Source organism: Octodon degus, unplaced genomic scaffold, assembly GCF_000260255.1.
Source record: "Octodon degus isolate 3935 unplaced genomic scaffold, OctDeg1.0 scaffold00004, whole genome shotgun sequence".
NCBI lineage: Eukaryota > Metazoa > Chordata > Mammalia > Rodentia > Octodontidae > Octodon > Octodon degus.
Genome location: NW_004524580.1, coordinates 29,667,511 through 29,694,759, shown reverse-complemented (window position 1 = coordinate 29,694,759; position 27,249 = coordinate 29,667,511). Strand labels below are relative to the sequence as shown.

Sequence of the window (27,249 nt, the reverse complement as noted above, 5' to 3'; positions counted from 1 at the left end):
GAAAGAAATGTTGAAATCTGCACAGGTAACTACTAGTTTTCTACTTCTTCCATTCTGTCTGTTTTTAAGTATAGGTAGTTTGAAGCTCTTTTAAAGTTTCTTTTAATTGATAATCTCCCTTCTCTTTTTCTCTGCCTTTAAATTGCATTTCTTTGTTGAAGAAGCTGCACTGGGCTGGGGAGATAGTTCAGTGGCATAAATACCTGCCGGGCAAGTATAAGGCGCTGAGTTTGATTGCCAGTTTAAAAAAAAAAAAATGGAGTCATTCAACATGTCCCCAGCCCTCTCCGTCTCTTGTGAAGTCGTGGTTACAGCTAGGTTTCCAGGCTTCGGTTGAGCATTTTAGAGATAGCATCTCCTCACTGATGCTTGTAGGTTTAGAGCTGTAAGTTAATTAAGGCATATAGGACGGGATCTTCTAATTCTTTGACTCTTTTTTCATTAATTAGATGGAGCGCGTCAATAGAGAAGCTTGTTGATTCCTTGGTTCCTCTGGAAAAATAGATTGTATCAGAAAGGCCTGGGAAGCAGCTGATTGCCCCCATTTACTTATAAGTTTTCTAGGCAGTGAGTCACAGGCTGGGGCTGGAGCTCGGTGGCAGAGCGCATGTCCATTGCGCAGCCCTCGGCCTTGGCTTTGGGCTCCAGCATCTAAAATAAGCAAATAAAACAATAAATAAATTGCTTTTCTATTATCTCCTAAATCAACTGAGATTTTATTGTTTAAAAATGCATCCTTATGGGTTTCTGATTTAGACATGTGATGCTGTGTCCCATCATAAGGCTGAGTTATGATCCGTGCTCAAGTTGGCCCCCTTGATCCAGCAGGGGGCTCCTTGGGGTCTCTTGATTTCTCCACCTGGCCTGCACAGTAGATTCACTTGAGATCCTTTAAGAAATCCTGGGCTAGGGAGATAGCTCACTAGGATAAGCATCTGCCTGGTGAGCACAGGGTCCTGAGTTCAATCCCTGGTACCAGGAGAAAAAAACCTAAGAAACATAAAACTCCTCATTTCAAGAAAGACTGACACTGGTGGGTGTGCCCCTTGCTGCAAGCTAGTGCACCCCCTGAGCGGTCAAGTCATCAGGCATGGCTGTACGGACGGCTGTACGGACGGCTGAGGCAGGAGGATCGCCACGAGCTCAAGGCAGCCTGGGCTACACAATGAGTTCAAGGCTGGCCTGAACTATACAGAGAGATCCTGTCTCAATACCCTCCCCCAATAGTTTCAGGATAAGTTATTCTAGTATTTTCATTCATACTATGGCAGTTGAAAACAGTTATAAATTTTTTTCTTTCTAGTTCTCTTTTTCTTAGGGTATGTCCCAGTAGGGATATCTATTAAATTGTTGTTCTATCTTTTGACTACTTTTTGGAGGCTTTTTTGAGCAGCATCTCGCATAGTTCAGGCTGGCCTCAAGTTCACGGTGACCCTCCTGCCTCAGCCTCCTGAATGCTAGAATTATTGGCATGTGCCATATGCCTAGCTAAATTGCTATGCTTTGTGGCACATTTTTATCTGTTGATGTCACAACTTGATACACAGTTGGTTTGATTTATTTCAATTTACTTTTGATTTTAAGATCTTTTAATGTTTTAATAATTATGTACAATATGTGCATGATTCCAAAGTAAAATCTGAAAGTATGTTTAGAGAAGTTTAACTTACCTTCTTGTCACCCTCACTTTGCTTTCTTCTTCTTTAGGTGACTGCTTTCTTGGTTTGATTTTCATTTATCATTCCTTTTAAAAAATATAACCCACCTGTCCACTTTTTTGATCGATGGCCACCAGGTACCCAGACTTCTCCATCTAAGTTCTGTTTCCATAGCGTGCGTCCTAGCACCGCATCTTTCGGGGATGGCTGACAGTGTGTGCTCTTCTGAACCGAGTCTCGCGGGCCCGACGGAGGCGTCTTCTGACCAGTCAGCAGCCGGAGTGGGTACCTCGCGCTCTCCAGCTGCGTCTCGGCCTGGTTGCCAGAGCGGCGCTGTCCCTTGCTTTCGCTTAGCGGTGTTGGTCTGTGCAGAGACCGATGGCAGCCCACGCGTGGTGCTTGAACTCACCAAATACCATTCTAAACTCTGTTTTGGTGACATTCGTGAGATTAGGAAGTCGATGTAGGAAGATGCTCAGTGAACGAGACCGCCTCCCTCTCTGGTGAGTCCTGAGGCAGGCTTTGGACCTCTTTCGCAGCTGCGCCTGTCCTTTCTTTCCGTCTGCAGTTACGGGATTTGATCGGTGGGGCGCCGTGGTGGCGACCGGCGTGGTCTGCACGTTCTACTGCACACTGGTAAGTATGGCGAGGACACCGTTCCCCTTTGCTCTGCCTGGAACTTGGCAGCAGACTTTTCAGTTGCGCTGAGCTGTAAAATGGCTTGTTCACACCTAGTTTCCTGTCCCCAACCTGCCACCATATGACTTTATTTGGCAGGGGTATTTGGTTTGGGGTCAAATTGGATCCTTGTTAGAACACAAATCACAGTCGAACTTTGTTTCTTCTGTCTAAATCACTGCATCAGGGAGCCGGGGAGATGGCTCAGTAGAATAAGCGCTTGCCTGACAAGCTCAAGGGCCTGAGTTCAACCCCCGGTTCTGCAAAAAATAAAAAATAAATAAATAAAAATAAAAATCACCGCATCGGTGCAGGTTTCATCCCTTGGTCCACCCAGGCTGTCCTGAGATTACAGGAGCTGTGCCCAAGATAATTCCTCAGGTTTTTTTTTTTTTTTTTTTTTTTTTTGTATTTTAGGGAAGGGTCTACAGGGTGTTCAGGGTGTCACTACTGGATTGGACTTGTAGTGATCCAGACTGTTTACACCCTTCCCAGAGCTGGGATTGTAGGCGTGCACCACCACGCCCAGTCTCAATCACCATTTTAGTGCGCTCCGGGGGCTGGGCTGGCACGGCTGGCCGGGATTGAACCTCTGACCCATGCACCTGTTTGCAGGCACTTTAATCCACTGAGCTACTTGGCCAGCCCTTACTCCTCAGTTTTTGAGCCTGTGATTGCTCCCTGGGCTCCATAGCCAAAGTCTGTCAAAACCACGTGGCAGGACACCGGCAGTACTATGGGTGTAAATATTTTTTAGCACCAGTATGTATCTTCTGGGATCTTTGATAGTCTAGATCCTAACTCTTTAGTTGCCAGATTTTATAGAATAGAGGGACCCCAGTCATAAGGAAGAAAGGAGGACACTTGAGGATTCTGTGGAGCAACACTGGAATCTGAACAACCACCGTGACAGACCAGGTGCACTAATTGACTACCAGCCCCGCTAAAGGACAAAATCTGACACTGAGCTGTGCAATCTGATCTGAAACATTCTTCTTAGCACTGTTCCCACACCCCTCTACATCCCTTCTGTATTACCTATGTGGCCACATCAACTGGCCGCAGAATCCAGCCCCAGGAACATTGGGCCAGGCTGGTTTCCTTTGTTGCCTTTGACGATGCTCCCCAACCTGTCATCTCTGTTGACTGCATTTCTTGGCCAAGCCCGTTTTTTTTTCCCAGTACGGGGATCAAACTCAGTACTTCACAGGCAGGTGCTTATTCTACTGAGCTGCCTCCCCAGCCCCCAAGGCCTGGGTTTTTATCACTGTCACCCAGCACAGTGTATCAGCCTGTGGATGCTCAGTCCTGGCTGACAGATGCACTAATCCCAATGTTCTCTCCTTAAAGGGCGGCCTCAAGGCGGTTGTCTGGACAGATGTTTTTCAAGTTGGCATCATGGTGGCTGGATTTGCATCTGTGATTATACAGGCAGTGGTAGTTCAAGGTGGCATCGAGACGATTTTAAATGATGCTTACGAAGGGGGAAGATTAAACTTCTGGAAGTAAGTTGCTCTTCACCTCCTGGTGAAGGGGATACAAATTCCATTTTCTCTATGCAAATAAACCATTTTGCAATAGTGCGTTCATGTGAGAAAATAACTAGCTGCAGAGCCTAGGATTTAGCTCAGTGGTGTAGCATCTGCCTGGCAAGTGTGAGGTCCTGTGATAGGTTCCTTGTACCCTCACCCCAAACAGCAAAAAACTAGCCTCAAAGGATGAAGCTGGCAGGCCCACATGGAAGGGGTTCCTGCCAGGTCCTCTAAGGGGTCCGAGAACTAGATGATTCCTAGCTACATGGCTTTAGGATGATGTTGTCTCCTGGGAAGGGTTTTTTCCAAAGTTAAAGTCTGGAGCAGGTTAGAAGAGAAGAGATTTAAAGTCTGGAACAGGTTAAAGAGAGATTGTAGAAAAATAACAAAATAAAGCCTCTTAAGAGAAAAATATGAGGGCTGGAGAGATGGCTTAGTAGTCTAAAGCACCTACTTAGAACAAGCTTAGCAAAGCACAGGGACTGCAGTTCAATCCCCCAGCACCACATGCCAGCCGGCCCCGCCCCCTGGTGGGCTGAGCTGGCCACACACACACAAAAATAAATAAATAAATAAAATAAATAAATTAAAAATTAAAAAAAGAGAGAAAAATATGAAAAGACACTTGATTCTCATACTTCATGGGAAAAAGCATAAACATTCCTGAGACTCTTGCACTTCAATACAAATGTTAGGCAACGGGGTAGTATCTCTAGCTTTTCTGTAGAAATGTTGTACTTAAATACATGCAGATCAGAATGCTTTACAAAAATCTCCAAATGCAAGATTTGGAGAAATTTATAATTCTTAGAAAGTATATTACTCATCAGCTTTTCTGTCACCAAGACACAGCTCCTGATAACTGCGACTTAAAGGAGGACAGGCTTTGCGTGGCTCATGTTTTAAGGGGATGAGTCTGTGGTCAGCTGGATCCAAGGCCGTGGCAGCATCCTGCAGAAGGACCTGTGGAGCGTGTGCTGGATTCGTGGCAGCTGGGAAGCAGAGCAGGGGGACAGTGCCAGAGGGGAAGGGTGCAGGACCAGCACCCAAGCTCGCAGCTCACGACCCACCCAGGCCCACCCAGAAGCGCCCCACCGATCCTCTACAGGGCCCCCCAGCCAGTCAGATTAGCGCAGTCAAGATTGACCACCACAATGCTCATAACTGCTAATTTTGGAGCGAGTTTTCAAGTTCCTATTTGATTTCAGAGATGAACAGAGTCCTTCTGAGGTAGTGTGCTAGAAAAAAGGTCCAGCGTTCTGTTGAACATGGAAGTTGAGCTTTCTCTGTAACAACATTTTGGACTTGTGTTTGTGTTACAAGGTGGTTTTAAGCCACTAGTATTCAGCTTGTGCATGCAGCATTTTAGGAAAACATGATTAGAAGAACATATGGTAATTTTAGCAAGTAAAATGTGTTTAAACTGTGCTAATTGACTCACTTCTTCAGCTTGAATTTGAATTAGAACTAGGGCTGTGCATGTGCTAGGAGGGCAAGTGCAGACATAAACCATGTTAATTCGGTGTTCCCTTCAGTACCATGTTGGCTGCTGTGATGAGCTTGGGACTCTGTGTCTCTCCCTCCTTTCCCGCATTTCAGCCTCACGGGTCACTTACCAACAGTTTCCAAAAGCACGGGAGAACAGTTTCCCCAAATGCTCAGAATCATTAAACATGACTTTCCCCTTAGTCCCAACTGGAATTTCCAGATCTCTGAAAATAACGATTGTCATTTCGTTGATCTTGAGTTAGAAGTAGTCTCTTACACTACTTTCATTTTTACGCAGACTTATATGTCTGTAGGTATGTAATGCTTACACTGAAAAATATTCTGGGACGATTTTCTCCAGTGTTGGGTCAGTAATTCTGGCTTGTCTTCTGTGTCTTTTCATTTAGCTTTAACCCGAACCCTCTGCAAAGACACACATTCTGGACGATTATCATAGGAGGGACCTTCACGTGGACCAGCATCTATGGAGTCAACCAGTCGCAAGTGCAGAGATACAGCGCCTGCAAAAGCAGGTTCCAGGCAAAACTGTAAGCCACGCCACGGCTGCGAATCACGAGCAGCTGTCAGCGGGCTTTGTGAGAGCTTCCTGTCAGGCTTAGCTCAAGTTTGTCTTTTGACAAAATGGTATACCTGGCTAAAAGAGACAGAGTACAGCAAAGTAATACTGTATGCTTTAAATCAGGTATTTGAAAATGTTTGTATAAATTATTAAGCAAAACAACCTCATTAAATAGATAAGCAGTTGAAGGATCTATGGGAGATTAAAATACACATGGAGCCTGGGCGTTAGCTGAATGGCAGAGCACTTGCCTAATATCCACGAGGGTATCAACACCTCAAGAATATAAATGGGGAACTGGTGAGATAGCTCAGAGGACTAAGCACCTGCTTAGGCAAGGGCAGGGACCAGGTTCGATCCCCAGTACCTCATGCTGTACTGGCCCCTCTTCCAGGTGCCCTGAGCTGGCCACCGAGATCTGGTGTGGTGGCGCACGCCTGTAATCCCAGTGCTGGGAGGCTGAAAGCAGGAGGAGCACTAGGAGTTTGAGCTGCATAGTGAGACCTTGTACCAAATTATCTATCTATCTATCTATCTATCTATCTATCTATCTATCTGTATAGATAGATATATAGATATATAGATACATAGATATATAGATATCTCATTGTGACAGAACTTTATATCAAATTAGGAAAAATATGCAAGAGTACAAAAAGAGAAACAGTGCTGGAGAGAGGCAGCAGTCCCATGAAGTAATAGAGGAAGCGTACCCAAGCAGCACAATGACCTGAACTTTATTTTCTGCCTCAGTTGTGAGTCTGTGACACTGCTCTCATGCTTGGTGCTTTCATTAGCCTGGACAAAATATCTGTCTTCCCAAACCCCACTTTCTAAACTTGTGAACTGAATGTGAGAAAGACCATACATCTTAGAAGTTCTGGAAGACACTGTACGTGGCACACGTGCAGTAGAGGCCTACTGCATGGGAGTCCCTTTCTTCTTTTTCAGTGTGTGTCCTGAAGGCAGAGTCCCACTTATGGGGCAAGAGACCCAGAAAGAACCAGCGTTATGTGGGCCAGTGTGTGGAAGGGTGATTTGGAGGAAGGCAAGGATAGTGAGGCCAGCGTGGACAGGGACACTCAGGCCCTGCTTGGCTTGAGAACAGTGTCTGGGGCAGTCGGTGGCTGTGTGGTTTTCCTTTGGAAGCCTCAGAGCAGCTTGGTGACTTCTGTCCTTGCGGTGATAGGTAAGGCTGACTTCCTTGTATGCATTGTGGGATTTAAAGCTTTGAATAGATGGAACCAGAGTGGGTAGGGTGGGAGGAAGAGCATCAATTCTGTCCCTGGTCAAAGGGAAACATGAAAATATTGTGATTTTTCTATATCAGAACTCAGAATAGTGAGTGTAAATTGGTTCTGAAGCCAATTCTTTAGAAAAGGCCACAGTGGAAGGTCCTTATGAATTTGGTTATAATTGCTGGCTATAGAATTACACAAACATTGTAAAATATTTTGAAGGGCTGTAATTTACATAAACAGGGATCTTTAAATCTGTATGAGTCTGGCTTCTACCAAAGTAATCGGGTACAGATTCTTCAGTCTCATTGAGAACATGAAACTCAAACCTCATCTCAATTTTGTGGCAAAATCAGTTCCTTTAGAATGGCCTAACATGACTCTAGAACAAGACAGACTTCCTGAGCCTGGGAGACCTGCCTGACTTGGCAACTCCCTTGTGGGTCCTACGGAAACCACGAGTCCCTGCCAAGTGCCAAAACTTGCTGCAGTCTGTTGACAAGCAACGGTACCAGATGTTTATAAGGGATCTACCTGAATATCACTGAAGTCAAATAAAACAGTATGATTTTAGAGTGTAAAACTTAGACATCAGTGGTAGAATGAGAGAGTACCCGGGCATGCTTTTCTTATCTGGAGATGAGATACCGTTACACCAGCTTTAGGTAAGAAAAAAATGTGGTGATATTAGTGAATGCGGAGGAAGAGGCTGGCAGTCTGTCCTTTGGCATCTGCTGCAGGGTGCGGGTGTGGTTCTCCAAGAAACAGACTCTGAGATGGAGGTCAGCATGAAAGAGCTTATTAGGGAATGAGCGCCCAACAAAACAGAGGAAGGAAGCAGGATAGGCCAGAGGGAGACGTTGGATCTAATGCAGTCTCAGTAGAGCCTGAAGGGGGCGCTCTAGAGCTGGGTAACTTCAGACTGACCCCAAGTTGAGGCGAAGGGAATGGGCCTTTAGACCCGAATCTGCTAGGTAGTGGGCCAGACTGCACTAAGGGAAGGAGGCGCGAACTTGGGACACTATACATCTTCCCAGCTCGTCTTGGGATCCCCATAGCACCACTGATAGACAGAGCCACTTTTGTGACAGATATGCTTGCTGCTCTGTTGATTAAATCAAAGTGACTTTGACATTGACACTGAATGTCAAATAGCATCTAGCCAGTTGGTTGGCTGCCGAGCATGGCACTAGGTGAGGTGCTGTTCTCTTTGGTCTTGTACCTCTGTGACTTGGGCATTTTTATCCCTGAGCGTAAGTGAAGAAACAGGATCAGAGGGTCTGAGTACTTGGTCACAGCCACAGCGTGGGAGAGGCAGGATTTCTGCCCAGGGTGGATTCGAGTACTTTGATGTACACACGCATACTCTACAAAAGCGTGGGGTGATGTCACACTGAACGAGGTTGAGAAAAAACCTGCCCAGGGCATACAGACCTGAGTCTTACACTCTCTGGGTGGTCTTATAAACGACACTAACCTTGTTGTTGAGTTGCTATGTAGACAATGGTAATTATGATTAGCAGTGTATGATTGTATTAATTTAATTTATTTTTTGTATGGGGAATCCACCTCAAGACCTCGCACTTTCCAGGCAGGTGCTATATCCCATACTCTCATATTAAGTTTTAAAAGGAAAATGAATAATAGCTGCTGCTCCATTGCTTGTGAAAATACTTATTTCCTGATACAAAGATCGAAAGCAGTGTAATTAGATGCCATGATAAACTACTATGCCTGTGGGATTCTAGCCAGAAGGATGCACACATTTAATAGGAAAACACCATCTGTTATAAATATCAAATACATTATCGACCGACATCATAAGCAGATTAGAAGAGAATGAAAAATAGCATTTTTGATAGCCACAAGATAATGCGCCTTTATCAGATATAATCCTGAAGCTCTCTTCTGCTCCCGTAACAGGCTTCCTTGCTGTCTCCTCCTCTCCAGGTCTCTCTACATCAATCTTCTGGGACTCTGGGTGATCCTCACCTGCTCGGTGTTTTGTGGGCTGTCCCTGTATTCCAGGTACCGTGACTGCGACCCCTGGACAGCCAAGAAGGTGTCTGCAGAAGACCAGGTCTGGTACCGCGGCTTAGTTACACAGTGTTCATGATTTTCAGAGCCCCCCGGGAGAGCAAGAGGAAACTCGGCTCGTGTAGAGACAGCAAATGGGCCTGAGCTGGTCACGCTCGCTTCTGGAAAGTCTGTGGCAGAAATTTATTTCAGCAGGTAGCGCAAGGATGAAGGATGCTGTGTCAAGTCAAAATATTGGAACACCTAGGAAAACTTCTAGGCGAATGTTAAGTAGAAATCACACAGTGCTGGAGGCAGAAAGGTAAACATGATTTGAAAATCCTACACACAAATGATGAGCACCTTTTAGCTTATAAATGGCAGAGAGACGGATCTAACAAGGGAACACGGACCACGTATCAACTACACGAGGAGATTCTGTGCCGAGAGCTCTGTGTGCTTCTTCACATTGCCTTGACCCTACAGCCCTAACTTAGAGATGAAGAACTGAATCCCATAGGTTTTCCATTGGGCCCTGGGGCCACTTTGCAAGTTATACAATGATTGCGAGCTTTCACCAAATCCTTACCGCGGGCCAGGCACTGTCCCGTGGATTGATTTTTAATTTTTAGTTTTCACAGCTGCATTCACAGGCACTAAGTAAGCAACTAGTCAGGAGTGCAGCATCCGGGATCAGATCCACCTGTGGCAGGCTGCCCCTCGTCGCAGGGACCCGTGAACTGTGCGTTGTCTTCTGAGAAGTGTAGCTAGGATTCGGATCCAGGGCTGCCCAACTCCAAAACCTGCAATCTCCCCAGAACTAGTCTCTAAGAGCTGCTCGTCGATCAAACAATCAAAGACCTCAAAAACAAAGACAGGCTAATCTTTATGCAAGGACATCTCAGACTCACCCCACCCCATGCAATTTTGTGGGTTAGGAAATGAAGTTTTCTGCACAGACTGCGGCGATCACGCCCAGAAGGCAGAGCTGGGGTCTCGATAGCATTCGGCTCCCACCATGCCTGCCAGTGTTCCTCGTTGACACTGCCTGTGCCCGAGGGACTTGTTCAAAGCGTGAGCTCATCACACTAAAAATTGTTTCCATGCCAGGTTCTCCTTGTTGCTAACTTATTTTGATGTGGTACATTTGTTGCAACTGATAAACCGACAATGATACATTATCATGAAGTACGGTTTACATTAAGATAGATGCTAAGAATTTTTCCAAATGCATGACGCTAGGGACCCACTTTACTGAATCATACAGCATCATTTCTGTATGATGCTTCACCTATTTCTCCTCCTACACTGATTTTCTACCAATCAGTGATCTTTTACTGTCTCTCTGGTTTTGTGTTTTTCAGAATGACAGATAGCCTCTTAGGCTATCTACAAGCTACTTTTTCCATGTATTCCCATAGTTTGATAGTTCATTCTCAATGCATAAACATTGTTTAGTTCAAAAATTTTAACTTGACACAGAATAAGTATACATTCTCATCGGATACAGTTTCAAAAGTTGCATACTGAAGGTTTTTGAGAAAGCTGTTTGATAATAGGGTAGATTTGGGATCTTATTATAATGTAATTCTGGAAGCTTTACTTTTGATTAGGTTCGACAAGCTGTTCACTTTTTTATTTAATTAATTTTATTGAGAAAGAAATAGCAATGAGACATTTTCAAAACAGGTTAGTAGGACAGTTACAATAATCAATGCATTGCATATTGTTGTCTTTTAGTAGTTATTCAGAGTACAAGATATCTTGTCTAAACACTATTAGTACAAATCTTTTTTCTCATTGAACTAAGAGGAAGTAGCTGTATATCTATAACTATTTTAGCTTATTTGAAAAGCCCCCTTCCCCCTCTTCTTCCCCTTTTCCCCCCATTTTCAGTTGAGACCGAGGAGCTCTGAAGGCTGACAGGACAGAGCTGTCATCCCCTTTGTGGTGGGAGATGCACTCAATAACTTCTCTATGCAAAGAAGAGTAGACTTCCCAGGAGGACTTGTCCACTTGGGATTCTTTTTACTCAAAAATTAACACTGTAGAAAGATTTCTGGATGATGTAGTCCAGAGTCACTTACATGCCCATTATTATTTAGTATTTATTTAAAAAATGTAAATCCTACAAACCAAGTTGGTATCAGGAACTTTGCAAAGACAGGACAATTTCTAGGACTTCTGAGGTCTATTTCCAACCATTGCTGTGTTTGTAGTTCCCCATAGTGTTCCCACACTATGGGGAACTACATCTTTATGGGGAATTACATCTTTATTCTTGGATAGTGCTTGAAAATTTTAAAATATCCTAGAGTCATAAGGAGAGAGAGAGAGAGAGAGAGAGCGAGAGCTGCTTATTTAAGCAAAAGAGTCTGTAGATACTCCCTTAAAAATGCCCTACTATTGCATAGCATGAGAGCTGCTTTTATTGAGTATTCACTATACTGCATGTTCTATGCTGAAAGCTTTTCATAGATCAGATGAGGAAACTAAAGCTCAGAGAAGTTAAGCAACCAAAGCTGTCTCTGTCTGAATCCAAAACCTGGTTCCTTTGCTATTGTGCTTTTTTGTTGAAATGTTGGCAGTTGTAGACGTCACTTTTGGGTATTCTAAAATTTCCTTTGGGTGGAGTAATTCCTTTACTTTCTGGAAGAACAAAAGCTTTAGGTGCTCAGGAATTGGTTGGTTTTGTTTAATTACCAGTGGAGCTTAGGGCTACATTTTGGAATTTTTCAGCTCATGCCTTATCTGGTTCTGGACATCTTGCAAGATTATCCCGGAGTTCCTGGGCTTTTTGTGGCCTGTGCTTACAGTGGAACCTTAAGGTATGCACTGTTAACTCTGATAAACTGCACAATGTTATTTCATAAACATGGTATCTGTAAAAAAAATCTTTACATTTTAAAGCAGCAGTCAGTTTAAGACACACATGTGGCAAAAGCATGATCAACTGAAACATTAGAATTAAATCTCTTTACATGTTGAGAGATGCCCTTTCGTCTAAAGCATTTTGTATTTTGTCATTGCCCTTCTTCCAGTGTTTGTCCTGAGTGACATTATCGGCATGAACACCAGACATTAGTGAGGATTCTGGAAAGGAATATTTGCAGCACATGTTACCGAGGGCTTATGACTATCCTTTCAATGCACAAAGAAGAATATGTCTTGCAGTCATGGAATAATGTAATATAATACAATAATACAATAATGGACACAGAGGACTGGCTGGAAAATAGAGGTGATGCTGGGGCATCCTTTACCTTTACCATCCAGCCATGCCCTGGATCATTCTTAGATGATAACCAGTTTTAAAGAGGCTTTGGCTATGAAAAATAGCAAAATCTAGTTACAGTTCAGGAGTGTCACTTTGCTTCCTTCTTTCTCACTCCCACAAAAAATACTGTTATAGTTGACATATTATTAATCAAAGCATTTTTTCTTCTTTTTTCTGTATAGCACTGTGTCCTCCAGTATTAACGCATTAGCAGCGGTGACTGTGGAAGATCTCATCAAACCTCGTTTCAGGTCCCTCTCAGAGAGGTCTCTCTCTTGGATTTCCCAAGGAATGAGTAAGCTTCCATCTCCCCAGCTCCCTTTTAGCTCCGGAGAGGTGACTTCTTTTGAGACACTAGAAATCCTTTTTCCCTAACAAAGCATTAAGCACATCTCGGTGTGAATATATACCACATCCAAGTGCCTACAACTTAATGCAGACATAGTCATCATATTTGCAACCAAGATTTGGATGATACTTTAAATATTTCAGGCCAGGCATGATGGTGCACACCCATCATCCCAGCACTTGAGAGGCTGAGGCAGGAGGTTGCTATGGGTTTGAGGCCAGCTGGGCTGCATAGTGAGCTCAAGGCCAGCCTGAGCTGCTCAAGAAGACCTGTCTCCAAGGACAATTTCATTGTCAGTGGACCACAAAGGACCGTTTTCAGTAGTTGATAATATAGCCACAGTTTTCTTTCATTTGACGCTTTCTGTGAAGTCACTGTCTCGAAATATATGAAGCAAGGACTTCATAGATAAGAAGAACATGATAAATTGTTCCAGTGTTTTGTCCACTAATTTTGAGTACTGAAACTATAACAGTGACTGTTTACGACCTCCCATATGGGGACGAATCAGGCTAAATGCAGCAAGAAACAATGTCAAGCTTCTACAAAATTCAGGTGTAATAGATTATTTATGCATTACACTTAACAAAGGGTATGAATGCTAGTGTAAATAAAATAAGTAACATAATTTAAGAACCACACTAAGTTCATGAGGAGGACTTTCTTGTATTTTTAATTTTGGGGATTGGAAAGCCTCTTGACTGATCTAAAATGATTTTTTTCTGGATGAATTTTTTCAAAAAATAAAAGATAGTAGATAATGTTTACTTAATTTAAAAAAGTAAATGCATGTACCTGGAGAAAAAAAAATGGAAAAAAATGAGTCACAGGAGGAAATGAAAATCTCTCAATCTGACAAACATTGGTGGCTTAAGAACTTCTCTGGAAAAGTTTGGGGAAACACTTCAGCAGAGCCGGGAGTAGGAAGCTTATCTTCACGTTTCCTTTCTTACTAGTTTATCAGGAAAGGCTTGGGCTGCTGCAGGCTGCCCTCAGTGTGGGTTGCCAGGTCTGGCGAGGGCCCAATGCTGAAGTCAAAAGGCTCCAATTTCTGGTGTTTATTCCTCTCCTCTCCCTCCTTTTCCCCTGTGGTGGCTGAGCACGAAGTCCTGAGCCTTCCTTTATACACACATTGACAGCAGATTAAATTTATAACACAATACAGTAGTTCTTAGTTTTAAGATTCCTGTTGTTAATTCCAGGGATTCTTTCCTTACATAACCTGCCATTGTTATACCTAATTCTGGGCACAATACATGTGGGCTCTGTTTGTCCTCCTAGCACGCAGCCAGTTTGGGAGGGAAACACCTCTTTCTTTGTTTAGCTGCCTCTGATGTGTGTGGTATTCATCTCAGTTGTATAATCTCTCTGACCCAAAAGAACAGGCACCCCTTCTACTGGGAATTCCAGTTCTCTGGGTCTCGATCTCACAGAGCCTGTTGTGTCGCCCACCTAGGTGTGCTGTTCGGCATGTTGTGCATCGGAATGGCTGCGCTGGCCTCGCTAATGGGAGCTTTGCTACAGGTGAGAGCGGGCAGGGCTGTGAGTCATAGCCGCTAGATTCTTTCTTTGATGTCCATGTACTGTGCTTCCAGACTTCTCTCTATGGGTATCTGCACATAGATCTATCACAGGACAGAGATGACTATATGTTTAAAAGGTTTTTAAAAACTCACTAGTTACAGATTGACATGCAATCGCAAGAACAAATGCAGATTGCACATATGGGTTCCACCCACTGGCAACGTCTCGCAGAAGCATCTTGGAGTGGAAACCGTTTGCTAAGACAGTATCACAACCAGAATGCTGACCTGAAGGCAGTAAGATGCAGAACCATTGTACCACTGGCAGGGTCCTTCCCGATGTCCTTCATTGTCACACCTGCTTCTCTCCTGTCCTGCTCCTTTGGCCTTTGGTGACCATGAATCTGTTCTCTATTCTGATAATTTTGTTATGTCAAGAGCATTACATAGGGCTGGGGACATAGCTCAGTAGCACAAGCACCTACCAGGCAAGAACAAGGTCCTGAGTTTGATCCCTGGTACTGCAAAAAGAAAATAAAAGTTCTACAAGAGTGTTAGATAAATGAAATGGGGTTGTATATAGTCATGAGATCTCCCTGGCTCCTTCTATGAAAAATGAGTTTCAATGGAACCTGGGCTTTTTTTCTTACTTGATCTTATACCTGCTATTTTAGCTGGCTTTCTTTGACACCACTGTCACAGGGCCAGGGTGATGACTACGTCATTACTGCTGTGCAGAGGCAGAAGGCCAGCTTCCTCACCTGGCCTCAGTTGACACCTGAGGAGAGCTGTTTGCCTTTCCGGCTGTGGCTGTGGAGTGCCGCTGAAGACAGTGTGACAGTGGGATCAGTAGTGTAGTTATAGCCACACACTTGCTCAGGGGTTCTGCAGGCTGCCACGGTATGTCCCTTGCAGTGCAATGCAAATTGACGCTAGGGATCACCAAGTTTACGCCGCAGAGTTCCAGGAGACAAAGCCACCTCTATACAGACGCAACGGTCCTACACTTCAGAGCAAAGCTTACCCTGCAAAAATAGCTTCTTCTCTGTGAGAGAAACATCTGGCAACTGACCCAGGCTGTGCACAGATGTGACCAAGCGGAAGGAGCCCCAGACTCTGAGCGTGGTCTCTGGGTGGAGACCCTCCCCGTCCTTCAGCCATGTGACCCCCACCCATATCTGGACCTGGCCTATTTATTTGGGATAACTTGGAGCTTGGGTTGCTGCCACCCTCATTTCTGCTTCCTATCAGATGGCCCAGAGTCAGCCCTCTGAGTGTGTCCTTATTGGTCCTTTGTCACTTGTCCAGGATTTACAACAAAGTCCTGATCACTATTTTAAAAATTTTGGTATTGATGCTTGAACCGAGGGCCTTTGCAATGAGCTGTGTCCCCAGCCCCTTTATTTTTTATTGTTTATTTTGAGACAGAGTCTCCCTAAGTCACTAAGCTTGTCAGGCTGGGCTTGAACTTGCTATCCTCCTGCCTCAGCCTCCCAGAGTGTACCACAGTACCTGGCTCTGATAGCCACTTTTGAACCACTCCTCTCTCACCATGCGTGAATCTGCCCTAGCTCCACAGCCTAACCTGCTCCCACTCACTCCCTTTAGTGGTCAGTGGGGCCCCAGCCTACTCCACCCTCACTGCAAAAGACGCAGTTCAGCTCCCAGCAGAGGGTTCTGGGGGTGGTCCGGCTCCTCACCCTGCCAAGAGGATCTGCTCAACATCTGGCTGACTGTGGAGAGCAGAGTCCTCTAAGCACCCAAGCCCAGTTCCTGCAATTAGGTCGTCAGATGAATTGGTCGCTAAATAAGGAGTTACATAGCGTGTGCAATATTACAATATTCAGAACAAACACATGATCAAAGAAAACTCCAACTCAGTGACTTTGCTTTTGTTCACATAACTCTTACATGAAGTACTGTGATGCATAACGGAACATAAAATTACAAAACTGTACTGTTCAGAACAATCAGCCAAAATCAGAGGACTGCGTAAACAAGGTGTACTGTGCAAGAAAAGACACGGAAGCTCTATGAACAGGATGTACAGTCCTGTGCAAGAAAAGGAGGCAGGTTATCACGCCGCAGAGCTGTTAGGTAGGTCATTAAGTGGAGAATATCTGTACTGTATACTGTCAGGCTTCGGCAGCCTCTTAGCTCTAGAGCTCCCAGAGCTCGAGGTGGAGTGTGGATCCTACAAGATCTGAGACTAATGTCCATCACGGGCCCGTTCAAGTGTCTTGCAGGGCTGGCTCTGTGTTGCTTAGCACCATGACGCAAGATTTCCAAGCCTGGTCAGGGATTTCCTGGCCACCCCAGCATCATTACTACTAGCACTTAGTCTGAGTCTCTTTTTAAAATTCTGTCCTGGCTGATTATACATCGTGACATTTCCCAGCAAATCCATGCTACTCCGAGCCAGCTCTTCCTTGTTTCTTTGCTAATCAAGATCTTATTCCTCTAACACAGTCGTGGCGAATCTTTTAGAGCTTTCAGCGATAAGGAACAGCCAGCTGCAGTGCACGTGCAGAGGTTCCCTACCGCTGCTCTACCTAACAGGTGCATTTCTTGGTGTCTTCCTCCTCTCTCCAAAACTGGATCCTGATCCTGCTTGTCACCACTGGACTCACGGGCCACGTGCTACTGGTCACACCTTGCACAGGGCCCGTCTCCTGTCCTCCTGGATTCTGTGACAGCTGACTTCTGATCACGTCCTTCTTCAGCAGTTATTTGCCATTCCTTGTTCTTCATGTCACAGAGCCTCCTCTCTCTTGTGCTTTATATCTCTGTGTCAAAGCAAGTCTTGGATCTCCTTCCACGCCACGTGCGCACATCCACCTCGGTGCTGGCCTGCTCGCAGGATCCTCTGTCTCTGCACTTTGGTGCCTCTTTGGACAGAACCTGATGGAGCAGGTGGACCCTCGTGATTGGGAACAGGAGTTGCCAGGTTCTAATGACCTCTTTGTAAATGACAGGGCTGCCACAAGAAGAAGAGGACTCGAATCTTTTGATCTTACCCTGATGGGAGCACCTCGATCTACAGTTTGTGTCGAGTTGCTCACTGTAATTTTGCATTCCTTTTGTCTTCTTAGGCGGCTCTCAGCATATTTGGCATGGTCGGAGGACCTCTTCTAGGCCTGTTCTCCTTGGGCATTTTGGTTCCCTTTGCCAACTCCGTTGTAAGTATAAAGACTCAATGTGGATCCAAGTTATTTCCCCAGCTGCAGCAGCATCTCTACATCTTTCACTCTGTTGTAAAGCTGCGGTTGCTCTGAGGTGTGCTGTTCATTCGTTGCTTCCCCTGATCATTTCACTACTCATTTTGACTGTGACGGAGGTTGTAAGGAAGTAGTTGCTGTAGCCTTGGGGACTGCAGTCCTGAAGCTCAATGCAAATGGCCAGCTCCATAGAGAACAACTGTAAAGATTTGTAATGTGACTAAAGGAGCCACGTTCCTGTGCCCTTCTGAGGGGTGAATAATCGCTAGTTTGAAGAGATCAGCACCCTCAGATCTGAGCAATTTAAGGACAGTAAAGCTGAGGATGCCTGTGAAGAGTCACAGCACAGCAAGAAGTAGTAAGAGCCTCACCATCTTGGCCCAAAAGCTTGTGCTTCTGATATTTAAGGCTGTGGCCCCCAGAACATGACTCCTGCTCTGAGGAGGTGATTGCATATGGGAACATTACCCAGGAAGAGTTGGCAGCTCTGGTCTTCTAGGCAAACCCATCTGTCAATGTAGTATTCAGAATGAGAAATGCTGAATTTTGCTTGGGATAAATAAAATCCAAGTTATTTCTCTGAAAGCCAAGAGAAAAGTCCACTAGTTCTGTGCTGCTAGGATGACATTCAGGAAAAACTGCTAGTGTACGTGTGTTTCTTCCAGACATTTGTAGAATAACTGTAGGACTGTAATTTAATATACAATAATATATTAATGTAATATAATTTCCTTTCTCCTTCCAAGGCATGGGAAACTGGAAAGGCAGATTCTAGTAGGGACTAATATTTCTATTATTACTAACAAGTCTGAACAAGGTTTTATGAGAGGCTAGTTGGGTTGGGTAGAAATTAATTGCAGCAAAGCATATTAGTCGAACCCCTGATTGGCCTTTGCATTTGGAAATGCATGGTGGTTTGTTTGTTGAGGGAAAAGAATTAGCTTTTGCTTTCCTTTTTTTTTTTTTAAATTTCGTACATTTTGTTTTATTTTTATTTTTTCAAGTCCAAATTATTTGTCTATTTGTAATATTGTTGAATTTATAATTTTTTGTGTTTATTTTTAATTTTTATTTTTAAAATAATTTTATTGAGAAACAAATAGCAATGAGACAGCTTCAAAGCCGATTATTAGCACAGTTTCAATAATTAATACACTGCACATTGTTGTCTTAGTGGGGACTAATATTTCTATTATTACTAACAAGTCTGAACAAGGTTTTATGAGAGGCTAGTTGGGTTGGGTAGAAATTAATTGCAGCAAAGCATATTAATCGAACCCCTGATTGGCCTTTGCATTTACAAGATGCAGACATGATATCCTGCCCACAAACACTATTAGAACAAATCTCTCTATTCCTTGAGTTAAGAGAATGCAGTTGTATATCTATCCTATTTTGAATATACAAAATGGTCGTTCATTTGTATCTCCCTTTTTTGTTTAGTTTTGTCAGAGAAGGGTGTTCTATTGTCATTTAAATAGTGTAGGTGTGTGAATTCTGCAAAATATTCCAGTATAGCCCAGTAATACATAATATTAGTGGGTTTTTTGTAAGACTGGCAGTGTTAGAAGTTGTTGACTTGAGCCTCTTACAGCTCAGCATATTAATATGGCTTTACTTTTTATACTTCGTTTTTATACTTTTCTGCTGGATGGTTAAGACCTAGATAAAGAAAGACCTATGTAACAAGAAATGTAACTTTTGTATATGACAAGGTCAGTCAAATCCCCTTAGGATTTGTCCTGAAACCCTGTACCGCAGTTTGCAGATCCTGTGTCAGTGTCAGTCATGTGGATGAGTCACGGCCATTGCCTGACCAATGTGCTCTCTGTGAAAGCCAGAGAGAATGTTTTCTCTCCATGTGAGTCTCCTTAGGCACACTAATCGTCGATCATTTTCCTCTGTGGCCCCATATGACTCATGTTGCCATCACGAACAGCCTTTGGGAGGGCTGTAGCTGGTATCCCGGATACTATTATTTTTTGCCATAGAAAGTACTTTTTTTTTTTTTTTTACACCATTTCCACATTTATCACCCCAGATTATCTCCCTTCCTTTGGAGTGGCCTCTTGTCTCCCTCCCCTCTTTCCTCCTATTCTCCTTCACGTTCTCTCCCAGACAGAATGGATATTTATGTTTATGGGCTGAGCACTATTTTAGGAACAGACAGCTGAGCATCTCTGCCCTTGGGTTGTGGGTTTTATAATTTTGTGGACTCTCGATGAAGCCTGCACCACGTTGAGGGAGCTAGGTCTGCCCCATCAACAGCTGGCCACTGGAGCTGACTACTCCAGCCAGGATTGTTGCGATCCTACTTTGTGTCCCATACCACAATGTCTGCAGGGGCACTGAAAAGGAAGAGCTTGGAGTCAGCTCCCAAGAAGGTGACAACTTCTGAAAGATCTCCCAGTCCTTGTCCCCGACACAAATCCCACGACCTGGCCAGTGACGTTTTTGCTCTCCCTTGGACACATAGTTCTTCCCTGCCCCCCGCCCCCCCCCATGATTTCACTTAGAGTTGCCCTTGCCTCAATACTCTCCCTTTTTCTCCGAGGGCAGCGCCTGGTGGAGGCTCAGCCACCCTGACTCACCATTGCTCCTAGAGTCCACCACAGGGGCGGGGCTTCCCAGCTCAAGGTGTACGTCTGCTCGGCCTTTGCAACTGGGGCTTACAAGCTCTTGAGTGCAAGGACTGATGGAGCGGCTGGGGTTCTGGTGTAAAGTGGAGACCCAAATCTTGCAAAAGACAAGAAACCCAGCATCTTCAGAGGACACTGGCCAGGATCTCCCTCTCTGTTTCTGTCTTGTTCTGGGATGTGATCTGACTCCTGGCTTGGCTGCAGCCATGTGTCACGAGGCCCGTTCATTCCCCCCTAGCGATCCTGCAGCTCACTTGTCATCCCTTGTGCTGTGCACTGCAAGGATGACACGGATGTGCTCCCGTACACATACTCTGTCCCATATGTGGAGTGCCATTTGTTTGCAGATGAAATGAACAGCGGGCCAGCTGGCCTATTGTCAGCTAGCTTCGTGACTGTTGAAGTTTTGGGGGTATGAAGGGATGGGGAGATCAGAGCCCAGGGCTGGCCAGGAAAACAGAGCTGAAAAATTGGAAGCATTCAACATTGCAAAGAAAAGTGGGCTGGAGTTAGTGAGACATTAGACAAGGCCATGAAAAAGTGGTCTGGTCTGGTAGCTCTGGCATTCTAGGCTGAGGGGCCGGGCCTGTAGGTGGGAGTCAGAGCTCCTACAAGGGACAGCAGGTTCAGAAGGGAGCTTGCGAAGGCAGCACTGACCCAGTAGAATTGAACTCTCCAAGGGTTTCATCCCAAAGCCAACAGCATTTTCATTCTGTGAAAAGGGGTCTTGTTTTCCAGGGAGCATTTGTTGGTTTGTTGGCTGGATTTGTCACGTCCTTGTGGATTGGAATTGGGGCTCAACTTTATCCCCCACTTCCTGAGAGAACGATGCCTCTGCACCTTGCCACGTACGGCTGCAACAGCACCTACAATGCGACCGATGTGGTGACCGCCACGGAAATGCCGTTTTCTACTAGCGCTTTTCAAATCCACAATGTGGAAAGGTATTCGGTTTTATAATCTACCTTTAAGACTTATGCAACACGTGGAGAAATCCAGTTGCTTATTATTGTCTTGCCCATGTCAAGACAACATGATGTATTCCTGATTCTGAACCTGGTAGAGCCCTTGTGGGTCTTTGGCTAGCCCATATTATTCAGTGATAGCACTAGGGACATATTTTCTGAATTTCTATAGAAATTTCTGCCTTAGCTTCAGGTCTAATGGAAACTTGAATGTTATTTTAAAAATCTGTTATGGATAAACTACCAAACACTTAACTCTAGTTGCATGAAAAACTACCTGTCTGTGAGGCTTGGGAGATAGCTCAGTGGAATAAGTGCTTGCCTGGCAAGTGCAAAGTCCTGAGTTTGATCCCTGGTACCACCAAAAAAACAAACAACAAGAACAGCAACAACAACAACAAAATGAAGAAGCAAAACCAAACCAAAGCTGTTTGCGTCCTCATCTGTTCCAGCCTGTGCCTTGCTCGGCTGGTGTTTCCCCCTCTCTGGGAAGCTTGCAGTTACTCAGATTTTGGTTCAAATGTCATTTCTTGTCAAGCGTTTTTTTCTGAGCGCTTGTGGTAATTTAGCCCCTCTCTCTACCCTGCTGAGGTTACATCATCTTGCTCTAGTTGCCTCATAGGACTTCCCAAGAGTGAAACTTACGTTCATTAGGGCTGGCCATATAGCTCAGTGGATTAAAGTGCCTGCAAGCAGGTGCAGGGGCCAGGGGTTTGATCCCTGGGCCTGCCATACCAGCCCCACCTTTGGGGCGTGCTGAGATGATAATTGATACTGTGTGTGGTGGCATGTGCCTGTAATTCCAGCTCTTGGGAGGCTGTAAACAGGAGGATCATTTCAAGTTCAATCTAGTAGTGAGACCCTGAATATCCTGTAGACCCTTCCCTAAAATACAAAAAAGAAATTATGTTCATTTGCTTGCTTACTTGTTTGTTGTATTTCTCTGCCCATTGGGATATAAATGTTAGTGGACAGGAACTTTATTTGCCTCACCCATGGCTGGTTCCCATGATGAGAACAATGCCTTGGACAAAGCAAAGGGAAAAAGCTAAGTTAGGCTCAGGATTCCAGAGGATGCAGTCCGTGGCTGCTTGGCCGTATGCCTTTGGGTCTGTTGTGGTGCAGTACATCATGGTGGGAGAGCACAGCAGGAGTGGTGTAGAGGAGCCAGAAAGGAAGGGCCGAGGTCCCCGGTATCTCCTCTGAGGGCCCTGTGCCCCAAGACTCCCCATGACTAGCCTTTTTCTGCCCTGCTCTGCCTCTTATGGGCTCTACCACTTCCCAGTAGCACCATGGGCTGGTGACCACACCCTTAACACTGGGCCTTTAGAAGACATCAACTCCAACCCTAGCAGTGTGTGACCTAGAAATGCAAGTTGAGTCACACTGAGTGAGAGAGCTGAGCTCACTTGGGTAAAAACGAGGGTCCTTGCTGCAGAGGTAACACGTATGTTAGGTGTCCAGAGGAGGCGTTGCAAAGACGGCATCTGAGAGAGCTCCCGTTTCATAGACTGAAAATGACAACCACAACAAGGTGGCAGGGGCTTGGTTGGTGCAGCTGGTGGGAATGGCACAGCACGTGGCCATTCTTTGGCCACGTGTATTTTACCTCCTGCTGAAGAGTTATAATAAGCATGGACGGCTTCCACTGGGGTTGTTATTATTTTTATGGTGCTAAAAAGTCCACAGGACCTTGCCCCACAGTGACCTGGGTGACGGGGTTTTAGATCCTTTTCCAAGTTTACGGTCAGGGCCATATTTTTAATTTGTGGCCCAGTAGATAAATATTAGAACAGAAGATTATGACATTATAGACATTATTAAATGTTGTATTTTTACCATTATGAAAATCTTTAATCTAAATATGTAGTTGCTAGTAGCACTGCACTAAATCTTACTGCTCTGTTTGTGCTTTTAGGACTCCACTGATGAATAACTGGTACTCTTTGTCCTACCTGTACTTCAGCACTATTGGGACTTTGACAACATTTTTTATCGGGATGTTTCTCAGTTTATTAACAGGCAAGTATCTTAACAATATTGTTGTTTGTACAGTGGTTTTTACTATACCTGTCCTATAGCTTTCTATGTTCTTTTAATATGATCGTGTTAACATCCAGTTTAATTATTTCTTCCTTTTCACTCATGGGAATTTGAGAGCATGGATTTGATATCACCTCTATTTGAACCTCAGTTCTCTATTGGCATATGCATAAATCTAAGTAAGTCATGCAGAGACTCTGAGTCTTAGCTTCCGGAAGAGTAAGGTGAGGGTGATAAGTGACCCGCCTCCCTCACAGGTTCTGCAAAAGTAAGATGTTTGCAGAAACTGCCGATAGCTGCTGTAAAGGTCTCACACACCAACCTTATTCCAGGATCTTTCTATTGTTCCATGTTGGCTCTTTGTAAACTGTAAATAGGTGAATAATAATTGTGACATTTGTGTCTAAGCATAATATAGAAGTTTTTAAAAATGTTAATAAATCTTAAAAATAAGTATCTGTAGAAAAATTAAACTGAGAGTACCCATAGTGCTGATTGGCATATGGGATTGCTGTGCAGCTTTTATCCTTGGACATTATTTTATTTTCCTTGTGAGAACTCTCTTATCCTCTGTCCAGTGTAGGGTTCCCTGCTGCCTGTACCCCTTAGTCCTTATTTTTGTTTATGATCTAATTGAATGACAACATCCTACAACACTTCCTTGAAAACCAGGAGACAAGAGGAGGAGTTTTGGAAACTTTGCATGTCTGAACAGTTATTTAATCCGCCTTGCACTTGATCCGTAACTTGGTCAGGAGTCTTAGGCTGAAACTCACCTGCCCATTTTTCTGAGCAGATTCTTAATTTTCTCCTGGCTGCTGTGCTGCACTTGTGCACTACAACCGTGCTACCTGCTGGCCCTTTCCTGTGCCCCACAGTCACAGGGACCGCCTTGGCTTGGGCTTTCTGGAGGGCTCTTTTATTTTTATTTTTATTTTTGGAGGGCTCTTTCAATCTGAAGACTCATGTTCTTCAGCCCTGCTTTCCTTATGTTATTTCTCTTGTAATTTCTGCTATTTTCTGTCATCTCTTTATGGAAGCTTCTGTAAGTCAAATGTTTGAGTCGCAGATAGTTTCTCTAATCTTTTTGTCTCTTCTCTCCTATTTTCCATTTCTGTGTCTTTTAGGTCTCATGTATGGATATTTTTTCATTTGCTCTCTCAAAGCATCTCAAAGGAGCCCTTGATCCTGTTTTGAGCGTAGTCTGTAGGGACTGAGGGCGGGTAGCTGGCCATGACTGGGGTCCAGGAAAGAGATCACAGTGGCTTGGCCTGGGACAGAGGTGCAGGCCGCTGAGGTACTGGATTCCCTAATCCCCACAGCACACACCCCTTCCCACCCATGAGCAGCAGCGGCTCTGGCAGCTGCTATGATGTGTTATGGTCACTCAGCAACGCAGCACCCAAGTGTTTCGGGTCTTCATTTGCTTTATGCTACAAAGCTACCCGTGCAGCCCTGCTGCATAGAATCCTATTACCAGTGATTGGTTTTGGCTCTTAGATAGCCCTGTCTTTCAACCTTACTAGCATATTACAGTGATCCAGGCATATATATATATATATATATATATATATATATATATATATATATGAACCACCACAATTAATGATAGCTCTACTCTGTCATAAGGAATAACTGAGAGTCATTCATAAGAAAATAGATGCACCTTGAGACCAAAACATTAAGGGAAATACATCAGGCACACAAGCTGAAGTATTGCGTGTTTTCCTTATATGAGAAACCCAAAGTATAAATAAAGAGCAACATAAAAAATAGACAGCAAGAAGTAGTGAGATAGAGCCTTCTCAAGCAGGAGGGAGGTTGAGAGATGGAGGGAGGGAAAGAGAGGAAGGAGAGTGGGTGAACAAGGAATGCGTGTGTGCTGTGTAAACATACCGCTTAGACACAAGGGATGTAACATATACTGCAAACATGGGACAATAAAAATAAATTTTATAACTGGTAATTTTAAACTTTATAGGTATTTTTTCCATAATTTTATTGAGAAACAAATAGCAATGAGACAGTTTCAAACCAAATGGGTAGGACAGTTTCAATAATTAACACATTGCATACTCTCTTCCTAGTGGTTAATTGCTGTACAAGATGCGGACTTGATATCCTATTTACAAACACTATTACAACAAATCCCTCTATCCATTAAGAGAATGTTACTTTATATCTATCCTAACCACTTTGAATACACAAATACAAAATGGACATTCATCTGTATCCCCTTTTTTTGTTAAGTTCCATCATTTAAATATTATAGGTGTGTAAACTCAGCAAAATATTCTAAAAGAGTTCAGTAGTCCATAATAGTATTGAGTCTTCTGCTTGATGGGCAATGTCAGAAATTGTTGACCTGAGTCCTTAAAGCTCAACATAACAGCATGGCTTTACTTCTTATACTTTGCTTTTATACTTTGCTGCTGAATGGTTAAGACCAAGGTAAAGCAAGACCTATGCAACAAGAGTTGTAGCTTTTGGGTCTGAAAAGGCCAGTCAAATCCCCTCAGGATTTATCCTGAGATCCTGTACCTCAGATTGTAGAAACTTTGTCAGTGTCAGCCATGTGGATGAGTCACGGCCATTGCTTGATCAATGTGCTCTCTGTGAAAGCCTGAGAGAGTGTTTTCTCTCCATGTGACTCTCCTCAGGGACACTCTACATCATTGATCACTTTCCTCTTTGGTTCCATAATCTCCTTGATCAGAAAATTTGGGACACTACTGAGTTACATGACATTACAGTACAAGTTCTCATATGTCCTGAGTCTTAATTGACCTTGGAAGGCTAGGGCCAAAATGTTGGCTTTCCTTGTGGCCCTCCTTTTTCTCTAATTTTTGGTCTGCAAACTTAGATTGTTAACCATCCAGAAGAGAAGCTTATTGTTATTACCATACAACTTAGGCTGTTAACCTCACTGTCTGTCTGAATATGAAACATCTTTGGCATAACATGGAACAGGTATTTTTCATCAATTATTGATATGTTGAACTTTAAGTCCCTACAGAATATGATGAAAAAACATTTAAAAATTAGAACATATTTTTAAAAATAGGCATAAGGAATTATATAATTCTTATGTTTACACATAAGTCCAAAATTCTAACCATATACAACCTTGAAGCAGGACAGTCCCACAACATCCCTTTTCCTGTCTCCTGCCTTCATTCACCACCCTCTTCTTTTTAAACAATCATCTACCTGAGGAACAGCACAGCAGCAACTGGCATGTCATGACAAGCAGCCCATATTGAGAAGACCAGAATGACAGGCACTCCAAGCATGAAACTACTATTACAGATTACCATCTTCAGTGCAGTTGCTTAGTTCACAGGTGTCAGTATATACAGTTAGTCAGGGTGAGAATCTTTCCAATTAACTGCTAGATTCAAAAATCTTCTGGAGATTCTCAGGATCATTGCCTTGCTTATCTTCTACATATAACTGTATGGCTTGACATTGTCATGTTTCCTAGCTCTTCTCCTTTCCCTCTCTTAATTAGTTAGTTCACAAGTTCTTGCCTTCCTTTTACTTGTATTATATCTTTCTATTTGTATTTCTTCTTTTGAGTCTTATGCTAGGGACACTATATGACATTTACACATGTGCGTCTGTTTTATTTCACTTATGAGTATATCTTCAAGTGGCATCCGCTTCAATATAAAGGTTTCGAGTTTACCATTCTTTACAGCTGAGTAAAACTCCATTGTATAAAAATACCACATCTTTTTCATCCATTCCTCAGGTGATGGACATCGTGGTTGTTTCCAAGATTTGGCTATCACAAATTGTGCTGCTATAAACATAGGCACACATATATCATTATGATATGATGTTTTCAGATCCTCCGGAAAAATTCCCAGTAGAGGAATAGCTGGTTTAAAGGGGATTTCCAGTCCAACTTTTCTAAGGAGTCTCCACATTGATTTCCATAATGGTTGCACTAGTCTACACTCCCACAAGCAGTGGAGAAGGGTTCGTTTTTCCCCACAGCCTCTCCAACATTTGTTGTTGGTTGATTTCTTTATGATAGCCA

The 27,249-nt window shown here is 43.8% G+C and overlaps 1 protein-coding gene across 1 annotated transcript in view; it reads left to right on the top strand.

Annotated features, from left to right (window-relative positions):
* Positions 1-27,249, top strand: part of Slc5a8 (solute carrier family 5 member 8) — a 50,380-nt gene that overhangs the window by 13,909 nt on the left and 9,222 nt on the right. Inside the window, exons 4-13 of the mRNA XM_004623840.3 lie at positions 2,227-2,294; positions 3,687-3,841; positions 5,764-5,904; positions 9,125-9,254; positions 11,930-12,018; positions 12,650-12,762; positions 14,273-14,340; positions 17,432-17,518; positions 20,935-21,140; positions 23,080-23,183. Coding sequence (XP_004623897.1) covers positions 2,227-2,294; positions 3,687-3,841; positions 5,764-5,904; positions 9,125-9,254; positions 11,930-12,018; positions 12,650-12,762; positions 14,273-14,340; positions 17,432-17,518; positions 20,935-21,140; positions 23,080-23,183 — 1,161 coding nt within the window. The remainder of the gene's footprint in view (positions 1-2,226; positions 2,295-3,686; positions 3,842-5,763; positions 5,905-9,124; positions 9,255-11,929; positions 12,019-12,649; positions 12,763-14,272; positions 14,341-17,431; positions 17,519-20,934; positions 21,141-23,079; positions 23,184-27,249) is intronic.